At 44.0% G+C, this 26,306-nt stretch overlaps 1 protein-coding gene and 1 pseudogene across 1 annotated transcript in view; both read right to left on the bottom strand.

The window, feature by feature from the left end:
* Nucleotides 1–22,941, bottom strand: part of LOC142265997 (uncharacterized) — a 51,686-nt gene extending 28,745 nt beyond the window's left edge. Inside the window, 4 exon segments of the mRNA XM_075332301.1 lie at nt 11,085–11,145; nt 11,147–12,227; nt 16,545–16,658; nt 22,827–22,941. Coding sequence (XP_075188416.1) covers nt 11,085–11,145; nt 11,147–12,227; nt 16,545–16,658; nt 22,827–22,941 — 1,371 coding nt within the window.
* LOC142265992 (hydroxyacyl-coenzyme A dehydrogenase, mitochondrial pseudogene) lies at nt 13,620–14,565 on the bottom strand (annotated as a pseudogene).
* Nucleotides 22,942–26,306: the final 3,365 nt, after the last annotated feature.

Below are 26,306 nucleotides of genomic sequence, written 5' to 3'. Positions count from 1 at the left end.
TGCCCCCATCCAATAGTAATGTGCCTATCCTTGTCCCTATCCTATAGTAATTTCCCTATCCTATTGTAATGTCCCCAGCCTTATCCCCATCCTATAGTAATGTGCCTATCCTATAGTAATGTGCCTATCCTTGTACCTATCCTATAGTAATGTCCCCAGCCTTGTCCCCATCCTATAGTAATGTCCCCAAACAATAGTAATGTGCCTATCCTTGTCCCTATCCTATAGTAATTTCCCTATCCTATAGTAATGTCCCCAGCCTTGTCCCCATCCTATAGTAATGTCCCCATCCAATAGTAATGTGCCCATCCTTGTCCCTATCCTATAGTAATTTCCCTATCCTATAGTAATGTCCCCAGCCTTGTCCCCATCCTATAGTAATGTCCCCATCCAATAGTAATGTGCCTATCCTTGTCCCTATCCTATAGTAATTTCCCTATCCTATAGTAGTGTCCCCAACCTTATCCCCATCCTATAGTAATGTGCCTATCCTATAGTAATGTGCCTATCCTTGTACCTATCCTATAGTAATGTCCCCAGCCTTGTCCCCATCCTATAGTAATGTCCCCATCCAATAGTAATGTGCCTATCCTTGTCCCTATCCTATAGTAATTTCCCTATCCTATAGTAATGTCCCCAGCCTTATCCCCATCCTATAGTAATGTGCCTATCCTATAGTAATGTGCCTATCCTTGTACCTATCCTATAGTAATGTCCCCAGCCTTGTCCCCATCCTATAGTAATGTCCCCAAACAATAGTAATGTGCCCATCCTTGTCCCTATCCTATAGTAATTTCCCTATCCTATAGTAGTGTCCCCAGCCTTGTCCCCATCCTATAGTAATGTCCCCATCCAATAGTAATGTGCCCATCCTTGTCCCTATCCTATAGTAATTTCCCTATCCTATAGTAATGTCCCCAGCCTTGTCCCCATCCTATAGTAATGTCCCCATCCAATAGTAATGTGCCTATCCTTGTCCCTATCCTATAGTAATTTCCCTATCCTATAGTAATGTCCCCAGCCTTATCCCCATCCTATAGTAATGTGCCTATCCTATAGTAATGTGCCTATCCTTGTACCTATCCTATAGTAATGTCCCCAGCCTTGTCCCCATCCTATAGTAATGTCCCCATCCAATCGTAATGTGCCTATCCTTGTCCCTATCCTATAGTAATTTCCCTATCCTATAGTAATGTCCCCAGCCTTGTCCCCATCCTATAGTAATGTCCCCATCCAATAGTAATGTGCCCATCCTTGTCCCTATCCTATAGTAATTTCCCTATCCTATAGTAATGTCCCCAGCCTTATCCCCATCCTATAGTAATGTTTCTAAAGAAACGCAAGTAGGAGGAAAAATATGCAGAGCACTGCTTACCATATGTAAAATCCTGGCAGCGGTTTTCTCAGCGGGTCCGTTCAGTATTAAACAGCCATGTGCAGTCCTTCAGCATGTAGCAGAGCGCTGTGCGCCTTCTGAATCTCTGCCAAGTCCATACGGCTAGAGGAGAACAGCTGATGACTAACCCGCGGTGCTGATGCCATAGTGCAGAAAGTCCATCAGAAGAAAAAGAAGACTGGCAGCACTCTGCGGTGTAAGTTGATTTTTAATAGCGCTTCATGCAGACAGGTGAGACTGACACAGGGATGCAGAGGGAGGAGAGCACGAGGACGACGGTACCGTTTCGCACCTCTAAGGGTGCTTTCACGGCTCCATACAAAAAAACATGGGTATTAGCCTTTTATATAGGGCGTTTTCAAACACATGTTACAATTAAAACATTCACAGAAAAATAACATTCAATTGGCAGAGAAATATGTTAGCAATAGTTCTAGTTTAAGAAGTTATTTCTGGCAGAAAGAAGAGAACAACATGATAAATAAATAGACCTATGCTACCACAGTAACTGGTACAGCATGTTATTATCTCTCTATATAAATCCTGCTAAAATAGCATTAGATGTAACATTGTATATAATATATCAATTTAACATCCCTTGAAAAAAGGGGTGGGGAAGATGGGCAAAAACATATATCATTATCGATTATCTCATGCTGTACCAGTGGCCGTGGCCAAATATAATTTCAAAATATCTATAAAAAGATTACCAGGTCATTTTTATTATTGAAGCCTATGGGCCCCATAGCTTTAGTCTCCATAATCCAACGTGCCTCTCTTCTTAAGAGGTATTTATGTGTGTCGCTTCCTGCTGGGGATGGTGTAATTTATTTCTACGGATTTCCAAATAGATCTATACAAATCCTGCCGGAAAATACATTTAAAAAAATATTTTGCAGATTCTAACACCCCAAAAAAAGAATTAGATATAGCAGAGCGACCGTGCAACATAGGCCCATTGGGTTTCAGTTTCGAGGGTTCAACCTTTGATCAAATAAGAGAGGACGCCCTAACACTGTTAAGTTTAACAGCTAACAGAGCAACGCAACAGCACTTATATACTGGTATAAAATCTTGTTTTTTTCCACCAGTAGCCCAAGGGAACTGTATAGATCTACAGTATTTCAAAAGTTGGTTCTACGTGACATACTCGTAGAATGTTTAAACTATCCCACCATGTCCCCCACTTTAACAAAGGCAGAGTCATTAGCAGTTAAAACATTGGAGTCTTGGGAAGACGTAGTAATACGTAAAGCGGACAAGAGGGGAGCAACTGTAATATTAAGTACAGAATACAAGAATCCAATAGACAGCTGACCCCACAGTATATACAAGACTTAAAGAAAACCCAATGGCCAAAATTAAAGAAAAATGATGCAGTTTTCTAAACAGACAAGTAACATTAGGAACAATATCCAACAAGAAAGCAGAGAGCTTGTTGCCCCCACACCCAAATAGACCTCACTGGTACTTCGCTCCGAAGATCCACAAGTCACTAGTGAAACCACCGGGATGGCCTACAGTATAGTGTCAGGGGTGGGTTCAGTAACAGAACCACTATCCAGTTATTTACACTAGTTGCTGAACCCACTCCTGAGAGAAATTCGATCTTATATATGAGATTCAGAAGACTGCCTAATGGCTTTAAGGGAGATTCAGTGGCAACCAGGTTATAGTCTGGTTTCAATAGATGTCGAAAGCCTCTACACCCGGATCCCACAAGATCTGGGTGTGGAGGCGGTAAGACATTTTTTGGAACATATGGGAGAATCCATACTCTTTACCAATTTTGTAATTTTGTATATGAAGCGCTAACATTAGTCCAAAAAACAATGTCTTCAAATTTGGAGATGCATGGTATTTACAGCATGGGGGTGTGGTCATGGGCAGCCGCATAGCATGTACTTTGGCCAATTTGTTTTTGGCAAGATTTGAGGGTGACGTGATTTATAACCACACAAACGAATTTCTGTGCCATATAAAACATTTTTTCCGCTATGTGGATGACATCCTAATAGTATGGGATGGCACACAGGTTCAGTTTGAAAGATTTATCACGTTCATAAATTCAACAAACAGGTACAATATGTTTTTCACCAGTGTATTTGGGGGGGCCTCTTTAGAATTTCTGGATATTAAGATAACAATACAAGACAACAACAAAAAACCAGATACAGTCATATGAAAATGTTTGGGCACCCCTATTAATGTTTAACTTTTTTCTTTATAACAATTTGGGTTTTTGCAACAGCTATTTCAGTTTCATATATCTAATAACTGATGGACTGAGTACTATTTCTGGATTGAAATGAAGTTTATTGTACTAACAGAGAATGTGCAATCCGCATTTAAACAAAATTTGACCAGTGCGAAAGTATGGGCACCCTTATCAATTTCTTGATTTGAACACTCCTAACTACTTTTTACTGACTTACTAATGCACTAAATTGGTTTTGTAATCTCATTGAGCTTTGAACTTCATAGGCAGGTGTATCCAATCATGAGAAAAGGTATTTAAGGTGGCCACTTGCAAGTTGTTCTTCTATTTGAATCTCCTATGAAGAGTGGCATCATGGGCTCCTCAAAACAACTCTCAAATGATCTGAAAACAAAGATTATTCAACATATTTGTTCAGGGGAAGGATTCCAAGAAAAGCACTTGCTACCCACAGTAAAATTTGGTGGAGGTTCCATCATGCTTTGGGGCTGTGTGGCCAATGCCGGCATCGGGCATCTTGTTAAAGTTGAGGGTCGCATGGATTCAACTCAGTATCAGCAGATTTTTGACAATAATGTGCAAGAATCAGTGACGAAGTTGAAGTTACGCAGGAGATGGATATTTCAGCAAGACAATGATCCAAAACACCGCTCCAAATCTACTCAGGCATTCATGCAGAGGAACAATTACAATGTTCTGGAATGGCCATCCCAGTCCCCAGACCTGAATATCATTGAACATCTGTGGGATGATTTGAAGCGTGCTGTCCATGCTCGGCGACCATCAAACTTAACTGAACTGGAATTGTTTTGTAAACAGGACTGGTCAAATATACCTTCATCCAGGAACTCATTAAAAGCTTCAGGAAGCGACTAGAGGCTGTTATTTTTGCAAAAGGAGGATCTACAAAATATTAATGTCACTTTTATGTTGAGGTGCCCATACTTTTGCACCGGTCAAATTTTGTTTAAATGTGGATTGCACATTTTCTGTTACTACAATAAACCTCATTTCAATCCAGAAATATTACTCAGTCCATCAGTTATTAGATATATGAAACTGAAATAGCTGTTGCAAAAACCCAAATTGTTATAAAGAAAAAAGGTTAACATTAATAGGGGTGCCCAAACTTTTTCATATGACTGTATGTACAGGAAACCTTCATCAGTCAATACACTACTGAGACATGATAGTGCTCACCCAGATCACATAAAAAAGTCAGTGCCATACTCTCAATTTTTGAGGATTAAAAGACTGAATAGCAGTAGGGAACGATTTCTTGAACAAGCAAATAGCCTGGCTGATAGATTGAGAGAGAGGGGATTCCCGCAAGATGTAATATCTAAGGCCCTAGAAATCTAACCAGGTAGTGAAATAAATAACAATCAAAATCTCACAAATAAACTGGTAAAATAGAGAGGTTCAGGTTCAATTTTAAATTTGGACGAATGGATACAACAATAACATCTGTAATTAATAGGCATTGGCACATTATAGAGAATGATAAACACGTATAAGAGATAGCAGTACACAAACCCCAAATTACCTACAGACGGTCGAAAAACTTAGGGGACATGTTAATAAAAAGAAGATTTGTTCCACAAAAAACATGGTTGGAAAACGCAGCCCCTATAGGTAACCACAGATGCGGCAACTGTTCCTACTGTAACCAACACCTGACGGGTCAAACCGTAAAGATTGGAGGGAAATGGCATACAGTAAAAGAACTGATTACTTGCCACACTAAATGAAGCGTATATTATATTCTGCCCTTGTGGATTTTTTACATAGCAAAACTATCAGACCCCTCTTTATAAGATTCAGAGAACATTTACACTTCCATAAGCACAGGTATAGGAGCCACACGCCTTATTACACACATGCATGAGGTACATAAGCACAGGTATAGGAGCCACACGCCTTATTACACACATGCATGAGGTACATAAGCACAGGTATAGGAGCCACATGCCTTATTACACACATGCATGAGGTACATAAGCAGAGGTATAGGAGCCACACGCCTTATTACACACATGCATGAGGTACATAAGCAGAGGTATAGGAGCCACACGCCTTATTACACACATGCATGAGGTACATAAGCACAGGTATAGGAGCCACACGCCTTATTACACACATGCATGAGGTACATAAGCATCGGTATAGGAGCCACACGCCTTATTACACACATGCATGAGGTACATAAGCACAGGTATAGGAGCCACACGCCTTATTACACACATGCATGAGGTACATAAGCACAGCTATAGGAGCCACACGCCTTATTACACACATGCATGAGGTACATAAGCACAGGTATAGGAGCCACACGCCTTATTACACACATGCATGAGGTACATAAGCACAGCTATAGGAGCCACACGCCTTATTACACACATGCATGAGGTACATAAGCACAGCTATAGGAGCCACACGCCTTATTACACACATGCATGAGGTACATAAGCACAGGTATAGGAGCCACACGCCTTATTACACACATGCATGAGGTACATAAGCACAGGTATAGGAGCCACACGCCTTATTACACACATGCATGAGGTACATAAGCACAGGTATAGGAGCCACACGCCTTATTACACACATGCATGAGGTACATAAGCACAGGTATAGGAGCCACACACCTTATTACACACATGCATGAGGTACATAAGCACAGGTATAGGAGCCACACGCCTTTTTACACACATGCATGAGGTACATAAGCACAGCTATAGGAGCCACACGCCTTATTACATACATGCATGAGGTACATAAGCACAGGTATAGGAGCCACACGCCTTATTACACACATGCATGAGGTACATAAGCACAGGTATAGGAGCCACACGCCTTATTACACACATGCATGAGGTACATAAGCACAGGTATAGGAGCCACACGCCTTATTACACACATGCATGAGGTACATAAGCACAGGTATAGGAGCCACACGCCTTATTACACACATGCATGAGATACATAAGCACAGGTATAGGAGCCACACGCCTTATTACACACATGCATGAGGTACATAAGCACAGGTATAGGAGCCACACGCCTTATTACACACATGCATGAGGTACATAAGCACAGGTATAGGAGCCACGCGCCTTATTACACACATGCATGAGGTACATAAGCACCGGTATAGGAGCCACACGCCTTATTACACACATGCATGAGGTACATAAGCACAGGTATAGGAGCCACACGCCTTATTACACATATGCATGAGGTACATAAGCACAGCTATAGGAGCCACACGCCTTATTACACACATACATGAGGTACATAATGGTGACCAGAAATTGTTGCAGTTTGCGGGTTTAGATACAATTACACCATCCCCAGCAGGAGGCGACACACATAAATACCTCTTAAGAAGAGAGGCACGCTGGATCATGGAGACTAAAGCTATGGGGCCCATAGGCTTCAATGATAAAAATGACCTGGTAATCTTTTTATAGATATTTTGAAGTTATATGTGCCCATGGCCACTGGTACAGCATGACATAATGCAATGGATAATGATATATGTTTTTGCCCCACTCCCCCCCTTTTTCCAAGGGATGATAAATTGTTATATTATATATAAAGTTATATCTAATGTTATTTTAACAGGATTTATATATAGATAATAACATGCTGTGCCAGGTACTGTGGTAGCATAGGTCTATTTATTTATCATGTTGTTCTATTCTTTCTGCCAGAAATAACTTCTTAAACTAGAACTATTGCTAACATATTTCTCTGCCAATGGATTGTGTTATTTTTCTGTGAATGTTTTAATTGTTTTTAATTGTAACATGTGTTTGAAAACGCCCTATATAAAAGGCTAATACCCATGTTTTCTCTGTATGGATCCGTGAAAGCACCCTTAGAGGTGCGAAACGGTACCGTCGTCCTCGTGCTCTCCTCCCTCTGCATCCCTGTGTCAGTCTCGCCTGTCTGCATGAAGCGTTATTAAAAATCAACTTACACCGCAGAGTGCTGCCATTCTTCTTTTTCTTCTGAGTCCTGACCTTTCTCCCCCGCCCCTCCCATCTAGGAAAGCAGACAGAGGTAGGTGAACACAGCAGCACCCGACCTACAAAGCCCACCCACAATGCACAACTCACTCAAAGTGTAGTGCATTTCTGCAACTTTGATTAGATATTTCAGCAACCCATGTTTCTATAACAGGTTTGCTTGGATTCAGCATCCTTGTGCCAGTATGGCACTGCCTTTACTTCATATAGCAAAATCCTGGTGGTTGGTTCTCCGTTAAGATTCCTTTCTCAAAAGCTTTTGTGATGAGGACAGCATATTTTGTTTTAAATGTAGAAAAAGGCTCTATAGTTGTAATCCCTTAGTGTATGGGGTTGGAGAGAATAATCTGAGCTTCCTTATATAGTCATCTCTGTTTTGGATGACTATTCTATCCCCCTTGTCGGCTGATAGTTACTATATCTGAATCATTGCAGAATGATTTCGTGCAACCTTTTCTTTTTTTATTTAGGTTATTTTGTGTAGATGGGAGTGTAAAATTTCTGATTTTATTGAACTCTTCAAGTACCAAGTAGAGGAAAGTGTTAAAAAAATGAACTTGGCTTTCAAAGTTATAAAAGCTTGATTTTGAAAAAACATCAATATGTAGTGGTGTGTCATATAGAAATTAGAAAATTCATAAAGACCCAACAACACCCCTATGAAGCTGACCCCCTCCTTTGGAAACAGGTAACTAAAGAGAATCTTCTAGCAGATGTATGGCCAATCTCAGCCTAAATGCACAAGAATGCAGAAAAGGACAGATTTATGACCAATAGAGATAAGAGCATACCGTATTTTTCGGACTATAAGACGCACCCTGGATTTAGAGGAGGAAAATAGGAAAATAAAACTTTAAGCAAAAAAATGTGGTCATGACACACTGTTATGGGGCGAGGATCTGCTGCTGACACTGTTATGGGTGTTTTGAATGTTAGTTATGTCTTGGCTGCTGGGAGGCTCCCTCTGGTGGCCAGGAAGGGTTTGGACAGAGACCAGGTGGGTTGTGCAGTGGGTGTTTCCTTTCCTAATTCTCTGCTTATTTAAGTCCTGGTCTGATTGCAGGCTGTTGCCGGATGTCAGTTGTACTTTGTATTTTCAGCCTGCTTAATCCTGCTCTACACCACATCTTCCCCAGATAAGTGCTTGCTCTTTATTTATTGTCTGGTTCTTTTGTTTATCTGGGTTTGTCTTTTGTTGTGGTTGGTTTCAGTTTATTTCCTTCCAGGGATTTTCCCCCTCAGTGGATTGTTGAGGAACTCCCTGCAGTTCTGTGTGGAGTATAGCTCCTTTGGGTCCATGTGTTTATGGCTTGTTGAATTTGTTATAATTCTTGTTTTCTGTTCATTGGTATGACAACGGCACCTGGTATAGGACGGAGTTCAGATCGAGCGATCTGAGGGCCTTTTTGTACTATCAGGAAGTTGGTATTTTGTAGGGTTTTTCTCTAGCTACCATCAGTCCCTTTCCTGTCCTTTCCTATTTTAGTCAGCGGGGGCCTCACCTTTTGTTAATCCTGTCATCTACCTGTGTATTGCGTTTTTCCTATATCACCGCAGTCTTTGAATGTGGGGGGCTTGCTATTCTTGTCTATTTTCTGAGGCAGAGAGTTATTCATCTTTCCTACCTTTAGGATAGTTAGTTCTCCGGCTGGGTTCGCGGTGCACAGGATGTTAGTTCACCCCTTGGCTACTTCTAGTTGTGTTGGTTAGTAAGGGGATGGCGGCCAGATTAGTTGCCAAGGCTCTTGTCACCTTTTTGCCAATGATGTGTGGTGATCTTCCATGGTTCCGGATCATAACATATGGGGGTAATGTCCCCAAAGTCTCTACTAAGGTACCCCATCCTGGTAATGATCCTCCTACCTTGTATATGATCCTGCTATAAACCCCCATCCTGCTCATATACCCCCATCCTGCTCATATACCCCTATCCTGCTCATATACCAGCATCCTGCTCATATTCCCCCATCCTGCTCATATACTCCCATCCTGCTCATATACTCCCATCCTATTGATATACCCCCCATCAACAACAGGAGGAGGCAACCGCTGCAAACCACAGCCAGGAACAACTATAAACCTCACCCAAAGCACAGCAGGGTGAGGTTTATAAAGGAAGTCAGAGGCTGACAACTGAGAGGAAAAACTGACCGTTTCACAGAGTCATGGAGTCTACTGCTGCAGAAATAGAGAACTGTCAGATAACAACATGTGCTGCAAATTTCTGGGATTTTCCAACACTTCTGCCACTGGATTGTCAGCCGGCCGAGACACCTCCGTGACATCCCCTCACTATTTTTGTGCGAAATGCCTACAGCTCTGCCTCAACTCCAGAGGTTCTGAGGAAAAATCATCACATCTAAACAATAGAGAAAGACAGGCATGAAGAATATACATTTACAAGTATTTAACAAAACAAGTTTTGAAATGCAATTATATACAATGTGATATACTTAAGAGTTCCTATCTCTAATCTGGGGCTGCGTAAATAAAGCAGTGGGTAAACTTGGATTAGTGAATTATCTAAATATAATCTAGCATCAAAACCTTTCTCAAATGTTCATAAAGGCTCTTGAAATACCCAACTTACTAGCAAAGTGGAGCTCGAATTTTAATTTTGTGGGATCTCAGTGTGCAGAGCGGGATCCCACAAATCTAAGCAGCTGCTCTAAGCACGAGACATTGCTCTCTCACCTAATCCAGCGCGGTCACATTCTTTTTTAAGATTTTACTGAACTGCTTAAGAAGGATGCCGCAGCGCTGGGGTTGTAGAGCTCACTCTTTCATGGTGAGAATGATCTCTGAGATTTGTGGGATCTCACAACCTGGAAGTTCATTTTGGGGGACATTAGGGACAGTTCTAAAAGTTTTCGTACTGGATTATATTTAAACAATTCACTAATCTGCGGCTCTTCACTGTTTAAGTAAATAATAAAGGCAGCCACAGATTTGTGATAAGCACTATTTAAAGGGAAAGTCATCAAACACATTGCACTAGAAACTAGGGGATATTACCCTCGGAACAGTGTCAGCAGCAGATCCCTCATAACAGTGCTTCATGACCACATTTTTCCTTCAATCTTTTTCCCTATTTTCCTCCTTCAAAACCTAGGTGTGTCTTATGGGCCGAAAAATACAATAGGTTTAAAAAGAGAAAATTTTTCTTTCCCTCACCAATTGTTACTTGAGCAATTGTAGCCGAGTTTTGGATAAACCCTTTGACTTATGGTACATCATGATGGCTTCTCCCGTGTGACTCATCTGACAACAGGACCTGATTAATGATAAAAAACATTTGGCAAATTCTGAAAACAAGAATGGCTGCTCCAGTCTGTTGGTTTTCTGATGGTTGGCAAGACTTGATTTACCAGTTATACAATTCAATTATTCACAACATGAAAAAGGTTCCTTCCCTGTAAGGCTTCTTCACATGTTTAACTAGATCTGATTTCTGAGAATAACATTTTCCACCTTCAGAGCATAAAAATTGTTTATTTTGTATGATATTTTTGATGGTAAACAAGACCTGATTTCCTAGTAAAACATTTACCACATTCTGGGCATAAAAATGGCTTCTCCCCTGTGTGAGATCTTTGATGAAGATCAACGTGTGATTTCTGGATAAAACATTTGCCACACTCTGAACATGAAAATGGCTTCTCCCCTGTGTGATTTTTTTGATGTCTAACAAGGTGTGATTTCTGAATAAAACATTTCCCACACTCTGAACATGAAAATGGTTTCTCCCCTGTGTGAGATCTTTGATGCCAAACAAGATCTGATTTCCGCATAAAACAATTCCCACACTCTGAACATGAAAATGGCTTATCCCCTGTGTGAATTTTCTGATGTTTAATAAGGCATATTTTCTGAATAAAACATTTCCCACACTCTGAACATAAAAATGGCTTCTCCCCTGTGTGATTTTTCTGATGTCTAACAAGGTGTGATTTCTGAATAAAACATTTCCCACACTCTGAACATAAGAATGGCTTCTCCCCTGTGTGCTTTTTCTGATGTCTAACAAGGTCTGATTTCTGAATAAAACATTTCCCACACTCTGAACATGAAAATGGTTTCTCCCCTGTGTGAGATCTTTGATGCCAAACAAGAACTGATTTCCAAATAAAACATTTCCCACACTCTGAACATGAAAATGGCTTCTCCCCGGTGTGACATCTTTGATGCTCAAGAAGTTGTGATTTCCAATTAAAACATTTTCCACATTCTGAACATGAAAATGGCTTCTCCCCTGTGTGAATTTTCTGATGTGTAACAAGGTTTATTTTCTGAACAAAACATTTCCCACACTCTGAACATGAAAATGGTTTCTCCCTTGTTGGAGATGTTTCATGTTTCACATGCCTTCTGTAACTTTTATTTTGCATACAATTCTGTAATAAATTGGAATTTTGGACTTGTTTGAAAAGATCAGATGATAGAGCTTTCCAAGGAAGGACTGGATGTATATCTGGGACAGCAGCATGCTCTACATATGTATCATGTGTGACACTTTCATCATCTGTTTTAAATTCTGAAGATATTAGATTTCCATCTGAACTCCTGATGTAGTCATCGGCTAAAAATAAACACAATGTTATTATTTTTTAAATATATAATTTTGAAAGTAGATTTATTTTTTAAACCATAACATAAGAATTTAAATTAGGAAACAAATTATTCTAAATCTGTTTTACAATTTCGATATCTAAGAGTTACATCTTCGTTAACTCCGATCTCCCATTCCTAGCACCAGTTCTCTGGAATGTGCTACAGTAAATAATCTGATTGATTGTCGCAATGTGACTGTAGGATAATGAGGGACAGGGGGCTCCTATACTTTCCCTCATGTTAGGAGACCTTAGGCTATCCCTAACCTCTGGATTACCCCTGAACGTGGAAGGAAGGGGCAGGAGTATGATGGAAATGCAGATTAAGACAGACGGGAAAACCAAAATTCAAACACAAGGCAAACTTACAGAAATAAACAGTGAGAGACCAAGGAGAAAAGCAAGAGCAGGAAGGCAGAAACAAAAAGACAACAAAGGTTAACACCACAACTGCTCACAGCAATAATGCACAACAACCACTAGTTTGTATCACAACACCTCACCAGACCTGTATAGGTAAACTATAGCTGGCATTAATGGAATAGTCCAGCCAGCATATACAGAAGGGGAGCGAATGATACTGGCTCCCCTACAGCATCTGATCAAAGACATTAACAAGGAGCTCAGCAGAGTATAACTCTTGCTAGCCTTACTAATTATGTGGTTTGATGCCTGCATCTCCGTGTGCTGCTCACGATATCAGAGAAGTTAGCAAGCAGAGTGCTAGAATCTGTGATTTCCACAGATCCTGATGCCGCCATGACAGTTGGCGATGACTGCAAGCATCTCGTTGTGACATTGATCCACAACATAGACAATTTCAAAAAGGTTTTTTTTCGAAGACGAAAATAAAATAGAGACAGATGCCAAATATTTAATGGGTTTGTCTGGGACTGTAACATTGATGGCCTATCCTTAGGCTTTGTAACCAAAGTAGGTAGCAGGGTCTTGCTGTCTGTGCAGATAAACATTAGGGCTCCAATTCATCATGACCGGCGATGTACAATGAAAATTGATGTCAGGGACTGATGTGAGATTTTTGGCATAGGGAACGCCGCAGTTTGTTATGAATTAGAGAAGCGGTGGCATCACACCCTTCTTCTGGCCAAGCTCTGCCCATTTTGGCAAAGCTGGTTAGAACTGGCGTGAAACCTCCAAAAGTTGCACAATTTCTTTTTTGTACATTCATTTATTATTGACTGTAGAATGGCTATGACATATCAATGTTTGGAATCAGCGGTACGAAAGGATGTTGATGAAATAGAGACTCATGACTGTAAGGCACTCGGTGTTAATAAGTGCTGAGAAAACCGTGCAATGTAAAAACAACAACGGTCATCATAATCAAAGCAAACAAGAGACTATAACAATATAGCTCTGCAGTGCAGCCAGGCCAACCATCTGTCTTTATAAAATCCTTCTCCGGTCTTCTTTCCAAGCTTATTGAGCAATTCACCGGAGGCAAAAAGGGGGTTTTCAGGTTCCATCTGGTACCAACCATCAATGATGTATTTACTAGTGTCAAGACCAACATAAATCAAAAGCTCAAAAGTACCCATTGGGTAACGAGCTTCCACTTTCATTGCAACATCCATGTCTTCCTTAGATGCATGACCTCTTTCATGAAGATGCACGAATTCCATTAGGTATGGTACCAGAAGACGGTTAACAATGAACCCTGGGGTGTCCTTACATGACACAGGCATCTTTCCTTGTGTTTTACTGATGTCCATGAGAGAGTCAAGTCGTTTGGCTAGTCATTGGTGTTTTAATGACCTCCACCAGCTTCATCATTGGTACTGGATTAAAGAAATGCAGCCCTCCGAACTAATCCTGCCTAGTTGTGGAGTTGGCTATGTCAGTTATTGCCAATAAGAATGTGTTGCTGGCAAATATGGTGTGTTCTGGTGCAAATTTGTCCAGTGTCTTGATTAGTGCGTTTTTCCACTTACATGTTTTCTATTATGGCTTCCACCACCAGATTATTGCTGTGCACCACGGCCGCTGGGTCTGTGCTTGTGCTGAAGTTTGAGAGGGTTTTGCTGATGAATTGTGAAGCAGCCTCAGGCTTGTCCACAAACATCTTCTTAGTGACCCTTTTCAAGCTGTCTTCAATACTTTTTGCAGACTTTTTCAAGATGTCATCAGTCTGGTCCACTAAAACAACAGTGTGTCTGTTGCTGCAGCTACCTGCGCTATCCCGACACCCATCAGACCTCCTCCGATCACAGTCTCGTCAGCTTCTTCGCAGTGGTTAAGGCTATGGCGAGGTCATGTCTGCTTGTACTGCTGGGAGCTGAAGGACATACGAGTGGTGTCAGCACAACGCGCCGTGATGATTTAGTCACACAATCTTTTTTCACAACTTTGTGTTGAACAAAAAATTGATTGAAAAGTGATTTCTGTCAGAATTCTGGCATAATTGCTTTGAAGAATCAAGGTCTAGGTGTCAAATGTCCATCTGTACGTGTCTCTAATCCTTCCAGGGTAGTTTGCCAGTAGTTCACATTCTCTATAGCAATAATTTAATGAAATATTTTTTGGTAGTTTAAAAATGTGGTACTTCAGTGTGCGGCTGTAACTTTTGTTTTTCTATTATCTAGCAATACACACACACACACACACACACACACACACACCAGCCTATCTCCTCTTCAGCTTTAGACTCCTGCAATTAAGAGACCTTTAGTCACATGACGTGATGTCAAAAAGGTTCTTAAGCAGTCCTATAATCGGCATATAAACACTGGGGCCGCTAGGAAAATGGGGGCCCTGTGAAATTGCCCAGTTTGCTCTCCCTTTTCCCTAATGCCAGTGTAACGCCCTGGAAAACCAGGTAGATGTACACATAGGCCCCCGCATAACACCTATCCCACAAAGGGTTAAATCAGCCGACCTGAAACCCTAGTCACCCCCCCAGTGAAGGACAGACACACCAGTGGGCGGGAACAGGTGGTTAGGAAACGCCCACCTAGAGGTCTGGAGAGTCGGGGCGGGAAAACAGTCAGTTAACGTTCAAGTTGGAGTTGAGTGGAGGTGCCAAGTTGACAGGTGTCAGGGTCGGAGCCCTGACACCTTGGCTAGGTGGCAGAAGGTAGCCACAGTCTGCAGGAGACGGGAAGACGGCTGCCAGGGATCCGAGGTGGACCGGGACAGGGTTGGAGCCTTCCGGTACCGACACCGGAGAACCGATCCAGAAACCGTGTGCACAGAGCGGGTACTTGGACCCTGAAGCCAGGACTAGCACGGACGGCCTAGCTAATTAACCAATTGAGGGCAGGATTTTAGGTCCTGTCCCAACCTAAGTCCCGAAAAGTAGACAACCACCCACCGAGAGGGATAGGGCAACCGCCAGGGCCTGTAGATCCCAAGGGTCAGCGTCAGACGGGCACGGTTCCCAACCAAAGGACCAGGAGCGGACTCCCGTATTTCAAACTGGGAAGTCCTACCAACAACACACAGAGCAGAGGAGAGAGACTTTGACTACCAGCCCGGGTGTGGGACCAGATACACCCGTCTGCGGCAGCCGGCCACCATCACCTTGGTTTACCACAAGACTTGTGTGCTTTATTTGACCGTGAGTAACATCCCCGGCCTGGCCGCATGCGTCACCATCCTCAGCATAGAGACACTGACATCATGGAGGGGTTAACATCCAGCTGCCAGCCCAACGTCCCCGGGAGCCCCGCAACGGCAGCGGTGGTGCTGCATCTCACCGCACACAGTGGGTGGCGTCACAGACATTTTACAACCAATCCCGTATAAATACGTCCCCCTTTATTTGGAGTGTCCGCGCGACCCCCGGGTCCGGAGAACCCCTCGAGTCGTACCGTAGATCCGGATCCGAGCAGCACTGGCTGCTGGCACAGGGGCGCCACACCAGTCCAGCATGCCAGCCTGTCTTCTGTTCAATTCTTTTAGACTCCTGCAATTAAGAGACCTTTGGTTACATCATGTCACATGACTTCATCAAAGGTCCTTAAACAATCAACTTCTGAATACAATTGATGGGGTCCTTAAGAAAGTGGGGTTCCTGAGAAATTGCGGAGTTTGACTCCTCCTAATGCTGACCCTGACTGTAACTAGGGCTTATTTTTAGGAAAACAGGGTATTCATGAACCCTCTGCAGGTCTTTGAATTGCCTTTATAACAACATAGAGAAGACACTAGAAACAAACAGCAGAAGAAGCAGAAGCAAAGAAAATACAGCTGAAAAAAAACAGAGCAGAAAACCTAAAAATGTAAACACAAAATTAGTGCAGAAAGTACGAGTAGATATCTCTTACTGGATAGAGCTGGAGGAAACACATCCTGAGGAACATCGGGATCTTCTTGTTTACAGTCCTGTGGGAGAAGAGGACGGGGACATCTCTCTGGTGTTGTCCTCTTACTGGATAGAGCTGGAGGAGACACATACAGGGACTGAATTCATTCCTTACATACAGATAATTATAGGCCGTGTGTATTTAGTCCTGTCTATTACCTGGTGATGTGAGGGGCTGGGGAACCTCCATCATGACGTCCTTGTACAGATCTTTGTGTCCTTCTAAATACTCCCACTCCTCCATGGAGAAATAGACGGTGACGTCCTGACACCTTATAGGAACCTGACACATACAATGATACCGTCACCCCCGATCCCTTCATAGCGTTACTGTATAATGTCCCAGCATTCCCAGCAGTGTCACCTCTCCAGTCAGCAGCTCAATCATCTTGTAGGTGAGTTCTAGGATCTTCTGGTCATTGATGTCCTCATGTATCGGGGGCTGAGGTGGAGGCCCCGTGATTGGGCTCAGGGGTCTTCCCCATCCCTCAGACACAGGGGCCTGACAGCGCTCACTAGAGGTCTTCTTCACTACTGTGTAATCCTGGTTATGGAGAGACACAGTAATAAATCTCACTCCAGACATTTCCAGAGTCCTCACCTCTCCAGTTCTGTCCATCTGTTATTCCCATAGATAAGAATGATGTAATGTGACGTCATCAGAATCTCTCACCTCTCCAGTAAGCCGGAAGAGGATCTCTAGGGTGAGGTGGAATATCCTCTCCGCCATCTTGTCCCTGTCCATATCCATCCTTCACGGGGCAATCAGGAGAATTCTCTTCTATAGAAGATCTCCACTGAGAGGATCCGATATTGTAGAGACCTGAATGGGGAGAAGATGACGATGTAACATCATAAAGAATCCGCTGTAATAATACAATTACTGGAGATAATAAGGGGAAACATATAATGAGAACATTCTGGGGGAACATTATACTGTGTGAGGAGAAAGGGGCCGAGGATTGAGGGCAGAAAGGGGCCGAGGACCGAGGGCAGAAAGGGGCCGAGGACCGAGGGCAGAAAGGGGCCGAGGACCGAGGGCAGAAAGGGGCCGAGGACCGAGGGCAGAAAGGGGCCGAGGACCGAGGGCAGAAAGGGGCCGAGGACCGAGGGCAGAAAGGGGCCGAGGACCGAGGGCAGAAAGGGGCCGAGGACCGAGGGCAGAAAGGGGCCGAGGACCGAGGGCAGAAAGGGGCCGAGGGCAGAAAGGGGCCGAGGACCGAGGACAGAAAGGGGCCGAGGACCGAGGACAGAAAGGGGCCGAGGACCGAAGGCAGAAAGGGGCCGAGGACTGAGGGCAGAAAGGGGCCGAGGACTGAGGGCAGAAAGGGGCCGAGGACTGAGGGCAGAAAGGGGCCGAGGACTGAGGGCAGACGGGTTTCCTCACTTCCGGCCTCTCATAGTTGGGGTGTTTGTATCTATCAGAGGAAAAGGAACAAAAACCTCACGATTCATAGAAATCACCAAGACAAAAACACCAAGAAAGTCTCAGAGCTGAAGGGGTTAATGCCGCCTGCCCCAGTAATGGGGAATCTCCACACACCTCCACCTGCAGAGCCGCACACTAGATATATAATACCCTGCACCTACCTCCACCTGCAGAGCCGCACACTAGATATATAATACCCTGCACCTACCTCCACCTGCAGAGCCGCACACTAGATATATAATACCCTGCACCTACCTCCACCTGCAGAGCCGCACACTAGATATATAATACCCTGCACCTACCTCCACCTGCAGAGCCGCACACCGGATATATGGCTGCTCTGTGCTTACAGGACCTGTGATGATGTCACATGGAGGGGAGGAGTCAGGGGTCACATGATCAGCTCCTCAGTGTAGTCCTATATTGGCGTGCACACACTGGATGAGGTGCGGTGTCAGTGAATGGTTATAGTAAACCTCTGTTGCGTATGTATGTGACCCCTGTTGCGTATGTATGTGACCCCTTCAAACTCATTTCAGTCTTTGCTAAATTGAATTCTTTATTGATAAGTTCAGATGAGGAGAAGATTTATTTAGCGACTTTAGAAGAAACGTATGGACCTGATTTGTCTCGATCACAAGTCCCTGAAAATGTGTGTATAACGTATATGGAGCAGAGCCGCATGTGTACAATGTGTATGGGACAGTGCTATGTGTGTATGATATCTACGTAATGGAGCTGTGTATGTAACAGAGCCATGTATGCATGACGTGTATGTAGCAGAGCCGTGTGTGTACAACGTGTATGTAGCAGATACCCTCTTATACCACTTTATTAATCCTCAAAACACCCATGCAAGTCCAACATAATCCACACGAGGTCCCACAATGATTCAAGCTCTACTCAGCAAGTGATCATGGCACATTGCCACACGCTGTGAGGTTCAGGCAGAGACTGAGCAGCGATCAGTGGTGACGTCACTCTGGTTAGTTGTGGCCACAGCTGGAGGTTCCCACGGTCCTCCACCTGTGACCGCAGGTAACTTGACCTCAGGTGACTTCAGTGACCTCACCGGAGTTCATTCACCGCTCATCACGGGACAGTCTGTGCCTGAACATCACAGTGTACATAGGAAATACTGTGGATAGAAGCGCAGGACAGGGTCTTATCAGGTAAGGTAACACATAAGCAAAGGTAATTTCATTCACCTATAAGGGTTGTGCCAGCCACTACTCCTAAATTCACATAAAAGATGGTGACAGCTGCAGCCCTGGAAAGCAAATTCAGACGTAACGGGGGAGAGATCGGGTGTATGCCGCGCTATCACCAGAAAATCAGATGTTTATTATTTCATCTCTTTATGCTTTTATTCAGGTTGACGCATTTCAGAGAACTCTGTCTCCTTCATCAGGACATCAAGGAAAAATCAACAGTCTGCTACAGAGGAAAGAACCTATATATATATATATATATATATATATATATATATACATACAGATACGTCAGAGGATCGCCCGCTGTATTTCCAATACTGGAGGGACAATCGACTAATCAGATAACAGCAACAAGATTTAAAGCATAATGTATTAAAAGACGACTTTAAAAGTCCTGGAAGTAACAAATATCACAACAATATAGAAATTACAAAACAAAAAGCAAAAAGAGAAAAAGAGAAAAAGAATAATGCAAAAGTATTTCTTGGCAATATAACAGAATGCTGAGAGTCTAGAACTGTGGGATTTACTGGGGATCGTAGTAATACACTGGCTGGAGGCTCTATCCACAGCCCTATATAGGGGATCATGATAAACAATGGGGAGAGCAGAAAGGTTATGGTATTTATTGTGGTAAAAAATGGGGGGGTTGTCCTGAAAAAACTAAATTGATGATGATATTACAGAGAGAAAAAAAATAACTAAAAATAATGAAAAACTTGGAATCTCACAATCGTGTATTATTTATCAAAGGGAAAAACTGAAGCAAAATAAAAAATTGCGTGTGTATAGTGACGGGTTGTGCAAAAATTGATATGCAGTGCGAATGTTCAGAGACCACGAGCAGGAAAGTCCTTATGGGTAAGAAGTGTTGAGAGGTTTCATATAGTAGTGCAGACATAATATACAGTGTGTGTGCAGAGATCGCGTGCGGCAATCGTACATATGAGGGTAACGTACTAGAAGGAGTTCATATAAGCAAAAAAGTAATGTGTGTAAAAACTAAACATTTTTTTGTATAAGGGCCCGAAACAGACCCAGTTAGAAGCCATGGAGGTGACGGTCCGCCTGCGGGTTTTCATGTGCAAATACAGATGAAGCCGCTCAGGAAGCAATGAAGAAAAATCCATGGAGGAAAGTAATTAATGAACATTTCTTCAGTTTTAAAAACAAAAAGGAATGTTAAAATAATGAATTTTAATGGAATTATATAATATTAGTTATTGGTGGGGAGTGTTGATGTGCACCATATATTTGTATTCCTTAGTATAGTGATTCTAGCTGTGAAGGTTCAGAAAGCGAGTGCCAGAGCAAAGCAGGAGTGCACATGCGTGAAGGGTAACAGGAGTTCAGGTCCGTGGGAGAGAACCACACAGCGCATGCGTGGGGGTTAATAGAGTTCAGACCGTGGGAATTACCTCATTGCGTCTGCGCAGATTACGGAAAGTTCCCAAGCTTCAAACGAGAAGCCCTCCCACATGACTACAGTGCGAAGGACAGTGCCGGAATAACCACACACAGGATCCCATAATCACGCACCCCTTCCCTCAATTAGAAACATGAATCATTAACATCAATCATATACAATTTATAGTTATGTAAATGTATAAATATAAACATTATTAAAATGAAACATATTTAAAAGTCGGGACCTGAATTAAGATAATATAAAATTAATATAATATAAATAAATAATATAAAACCAAGAAATCTATTAAATTGAATAAAAATATATTGATAAAATTATATTAATAACACAGATCTGTCACCTCATTTAAACCTATAGGCTTCAAAGTGTTTAATTTGTATATCCAGAATGTTTCCTTTTTATTTAATACCTCCACTCTATTAGGGGTATTAGGAGGGATTTGTTCGATGGGGTCAGCCTTAAAGCCATATTTTTATTATGAACTACCATACAATGCCTAGAGAGTCCATGTAGTAAAAAAGAGTTTTAATATTCCGCCTGTGGGAATGAAGTCTGTTGTGGAGTGTCTGAGAGGTCCTGCCCACATACTGTTTATTACACTTGCATGGAGTGTTCAAGAGGTCCTGCCCACATACTGTTTATTACAGTCGCATTCTATCAGGTATACAATAAAATAAGACTGGAATCTGAGACGGCCCTTTATCAGAAAAGCTTCCGAACCAGAGGAAGAGCAAAATGATTTCCTCTAATTTTGGATGTTGGATTGACTTACAGAATAAACAGTTTTTTTGCAAAGCATCTATATGAGCCTGCTTGCAACACAGAGTTCACTGTACTTGTGTTGCCCCTGCAGCTTCAGGCGCCACAGGGTACTGCACCTCATTCATCTTGGATACGGAGGACGTCATCACCGGTAAACCACCATAACACATCCAACACATAACACGGGAGCTCTTTCACTGGGACAGAGCCAGGGTAGGTGCCGGGGGTGGCCATCATGAGGTATGGAACCTCCTGCCCACTAGTTCAGCAACCCAGGAGGCGGGGCACCTTCAGGGGAAGTTCGGAGCCATCTCACACAGAATTCAGTTAGTGCCAGGTTAACACCCAGGAAGGGGGTCAAGAACGCATCAGGAAGAGATGTCAGGAAAAAAAGACAGAATAGAAAGGGGCCCGTGGTCCAGGGCTGGAGACTCGACCCGCGTTTTTAGGAAGAAGGGTAATCCCAGGGTTCACGAGGAGTGCAGCAACCACCCGTGACCCATTCCACGACTCAGAAGCTGGGATGCAGGGAAGACCACTAGAAAGGACACACAGAAGGAAACACTGGCCTTGACCTCCAAACTATCCTGGATCGGCTGGAGCCCATACCAGCAGAGCGCAGGACTCCAAAGGCGGTGTAATCTTAGTGAGTAAAGAAGTTTGACTGCAACCTCTGTGTCATCCCATCACTGCCGACGCTCCCATCATCGCACCCCTGCGCCATAGGCAATTACTACAACCAACATCCTCCCTGGGGCCTGAGCTCTGCCTGTGGAGAGCTGTACCATCCAAGCTACGTGATCATCCGCCCCAGAGAAGACCTCCCGCAGCAGCGACTAATACTTGGCCGCACGCCACAGATGGCATCACAAATGCAAACTCCACACCCCATCCCCACTATTATTGACACCGCTGGGTCACGGAACCAGGCCCGGCCGCTGTGACATTCCAAACCAACACTGGTCCAGTGACGAGTAATCCCCAAGACCCCGTGGGGACTTCATACCCATGGAACTTCTCAACCTGCTGGGGGCTACAATATTTCTCAGGGTAGGGGCCCTTTTAAAAGTGATACCCGGATGAAGAGGCATAACATCCTTTAAAATAGGATCTTTTAATAACATGTTTCAGTGTTTTTCCAAAACATTTCTAATAAAAACACTGTCATTTCTGTATGTGGTAATGAAATTTGGCGTGAAATCATGCAAATTACTGGATTCAAAAGCAGCAGTTCTGGGTTTAAATTACCTTGGCTTATCTGTTACCTTACCTGGTAACACCCTGTCCTGTGCTTCTATCCACAGTATTTGCTACGTACACTGTGATGGTCAGGCACAGACTGAGTGAGTCATGTGATGAGCTGTGAATGAACTCAGGTGAGGTCACTGAAGCCACCTGAGGTCAAGTTACCTGCGGTCACAAGTGGTGGACCGTGTGAACCTCCAGTTGTGGCCGTTGCTAAACTAAGTAACGTCACCACTGATTGCTGCTCAGTCTCTGCATGAACCTCATAGAAGGCAGTCATGTGCCATGATAGCACGCTGTAACTTTACATGTAGCAGGGATTGAATCGTCGTGGGACCTCGTTTGGATTATGTTGGAACTGCACGGGTGTTTTGTGGATTAATAAACTGGTAAAAGAGTTTATCCACTACATACACGTCATGCACCCACGGCTCCGCTACATACACAGCTCCGCTATGTAGACATCGTAGACACATGGCATTGTCCCGTAAACATCGTACACATGCGGCTCTGCTCCATATACGTCATACACACATTTTCAGCAACTTGTGATCAAGACCGATCAGGTCCAAACGTCTTTATTTTAAAGTCGCTCAATAAATCTTCTCCTCACCTGAACTTATCAATAAAGAATTAAATAAAGCAAAGATTGAAATAAGAGTGTGAAGGGATCACATAAATACACAACAGGGGTCACATAGATACACAACAGGGGTTACACACATACACAACAGGGGTCACATAGATACACAACAGGGGTTACACACATACACAACAGGGGTCACATACATACGCAACAGGGGTCACATACATACGCAACAGGGGTCACATACATATGCAACAATAGTTTACTATAACCGTCCACTGACACCACGCCTCATCAAATGTGTGCACACCAGTATAGGAGAACACTGAGGAGCTGATCATGTGACCCCTGACTCCTCCCCTCCATGTGACATCATCACAGGTCCTGTAAGCACAGAGCAGCCATATATCCAGTGTGCGGCTCTGCAGGTGGAGGTAGGTGCAGGGTATTATATATCTAGTGTGCGGCTCTGCAGGTGGAGGTAGGTGCAGGGTATTATATATCTAGTGTGCGGCTCTGCAGGTGGAGGTAGGTGCAGGGTATTATATATCTAGTGTGCGGCTCTGCAGGAGGAGGTAGGTGCAGGGTATTATATATCTAGTGTGCGGCTCTGCAGGTGGAGGTAGGTGCAGGGTATTATATATCTAGTGTGCGGCTCTGCAGGTGGAGGTAGGTGCAGGGTATTATATATCTAGTGTGCGGCTCTGCAGGAGGAGGTAGGTGCAGGGTATTATATATCTAGTGTGCGGCTCTGCAGGTGGAGGTAGGTGCAGGGTATTATATATCTAGTGTGCGGCTCTGCAGGTGGAGGTAGGTGCAGGGTATTATATATCTAGTGTGCGGCTCTGCAGGTGGAGGTAGGTGCAGGGTATTATATATCTAGTGTGCGGCTCTGCAGGTGGAGGTAGGTGCAGGGTATTATATATCTAGTGTGCGGCTCTGCAGGTGGAGGTAGGTGCAAGGTATTATATATCTAGTGTGCGGCTCTGCAGGTGGAGGTAGGTGCAGGGTATTATATATCTAGTGTGCGGCTCTGCAGGTGGAGGTAGGTGCAGGGTATTATATATCTAGTGTGCGGCTCTGCAGGTGGAGGTAGGTGCAGGGTATTATATATCTAGTGTGCGGCTCTGCAGGAGGAGGTAGGTGCAGGGTATTATATATCTAGTGTGCGGCTCTGCAGGTGGAGGTAGGTGCAGGGTATTATATATCTAGTGTGCGGCTCTGCAGGTGGAGGTAGGTGCAGGGTATTATATATCTAGTGTGCGGCTCTGCAGGTGGAGGTAGGTGCAGGGTATTATATATCTAGTGTGCGGCTCTGCAGGAGGAGGTAGGTGCAGGGTATTATATATCTAGTGTGCGGCTCTGCAGGTGGAGGTAGGTGCAGGGTATTATATATCTAGTGTGCGGCTCTGCAGGTGGAGGTAGGTGCAGGGTATTATATATCTAGTGTGCGGCTCTGCAGGAGGAGGTAGGTGCAGGGTATTATATATCTAGTGTGCGGCTCTGCAGGAGGAGGTAGGTGCAGGGTATTATATATCTAGTGTGCGGCTCTGCAGGAGGAGGTAGGTGCAGGGTATTATATATCTAGTGTGCGGCTCTGCAGGAGGAGGTAGGTGCAGGGTATTATATATCTAGTGTGCGGCTCTGCAGGAGGAGGTAGGTGCAGGGTATTATATATCTAGTGTGCGGCTCTGCAGGAGGAGGTAGGTGCAGGGTATTATATATCTAGTGTGCGGCTCTGCAGGTGGAGGTAGGTGCAGGGTATTATATATCTAGTGTGCGGCTCTGCAGGTGGAGGTAGGTGCAGGGTATTATATATCTAGTGTGCGGCTCTGCAGGTGGAGGTAGGTGCAGGGTATTATATATCTAGTGTGCGGCTCTGCAGGTGGAGGTAGGTGCAGGGTATTATATATCTAGTGTGCGGCTCTGCAGGTGGAGGTAGGTGCAGGGTATTATATATCTAGTGTGCGGCTCTGCAGGTGGAGGTAGGTGCAGGGTATTATATATCTAGTGTGCGGCTCTGCAGGTGGAGGTAGGTGCAGGTTATTATATATCTAGTGTGCGGCTCTGCAGGTGGAGGTAGGTGCAGGGTATTATATATCTAGTGTGCGGCTCTGCAGGTGGAGGTAGGTGCAGGGTATTATATATCTAGTGTGCGGCTCTGCAGGTGGAGGTAGGTGCAGGGTATTATATATCTAGTGTGCGGCTCTGCAGGAGGAGGTAGGTGCAGGGTATTATATATCTAGTGTGCGGCTCTGCAGGTGGAGGTAGGTGCAGGGTATTATATATCTAGTGTGCGGCTCTGCAGGTGGAGGTAGGTGCAGGGTATTATATATCTAGTGTGCGGCTCTGCAGGTGGAGGTAGGTGCAGGGTATTATATATCTAGTGTGCGGCTCTGCAGGTGGAGGTAGGTGCAGGGTATTATATATCTAGTGTGCGGCTCTGCAGGTGGAGGTAGGTGCAGGGTATTATATATCTAGTGTGCGGCTCTGCAGGTGGAGGTAGGTGCAGGGTATTATATATCTAGTGTGCGGCTCTGCAGGTGGAGGTAGGTGCAGGGTATTATATATCTAGTGTGCGGCTCTGCAGGTGGAGGTAGGTGCAGGGTATTATATATCTAGTGTGCGGCTCTGCAGGTGGAGGTAGGTGCAGGGTATTATATATCTAGTGTGCGGCTCTGCAGGTGGAGGTAGGTGCAGGGTATTATATATCCGGTGCGCGGCTCTGCAGGTGGAGGTGTGTGGAGATTCCCCATTACTGGGGCAGGGGGCATTAACCCCTTCAGCTCTGAGACTTTATTGATGTTTTTTTCTCGCTAATTTCTATGACTAATGAGGTTTTTGTTCTTTTTCCTCTGATAGATACCGACGCCCCAACTATGAGAGGCCGGAAGTGAGGAAACCCGTCTGTCCTCAGTCCTCGTCCCTTTCTGCCTCCAGTCCTCGGCCCCTTTCTGCCCTCAGTCCTCGGCCCCTTTCTGCCCTCAGTCCTCGGCCCCTTTCTGCCCTCAGTCCTCGGCCCCTTTCTGCCCTCAGTCCTCGGCCCCTTTCTGCCTTCA

This window comes from Anomaloglossus baeobatrachus, unplaced genomic scaffold (assembly GCF_048569485.1).
Source record: "Anomaloglossus baeobatrachus isolate aAnoBae1 unplaced genomic scaffold, aAnoBae1.hap1 Scaffold_281, whole genome shotgun sequence".
Taxonomy (NCBI): Eukaryota; Metazoa; Chordata; class Amphibia; order Anura; family Aromobatidae; genus Anomaloglossus; species Anomaloglossus baeobatrachus.
Note: the sequence above shows the minus strand (reverse complement) of the source record. Positions and strands in the feature narration are given on the sequence as shown.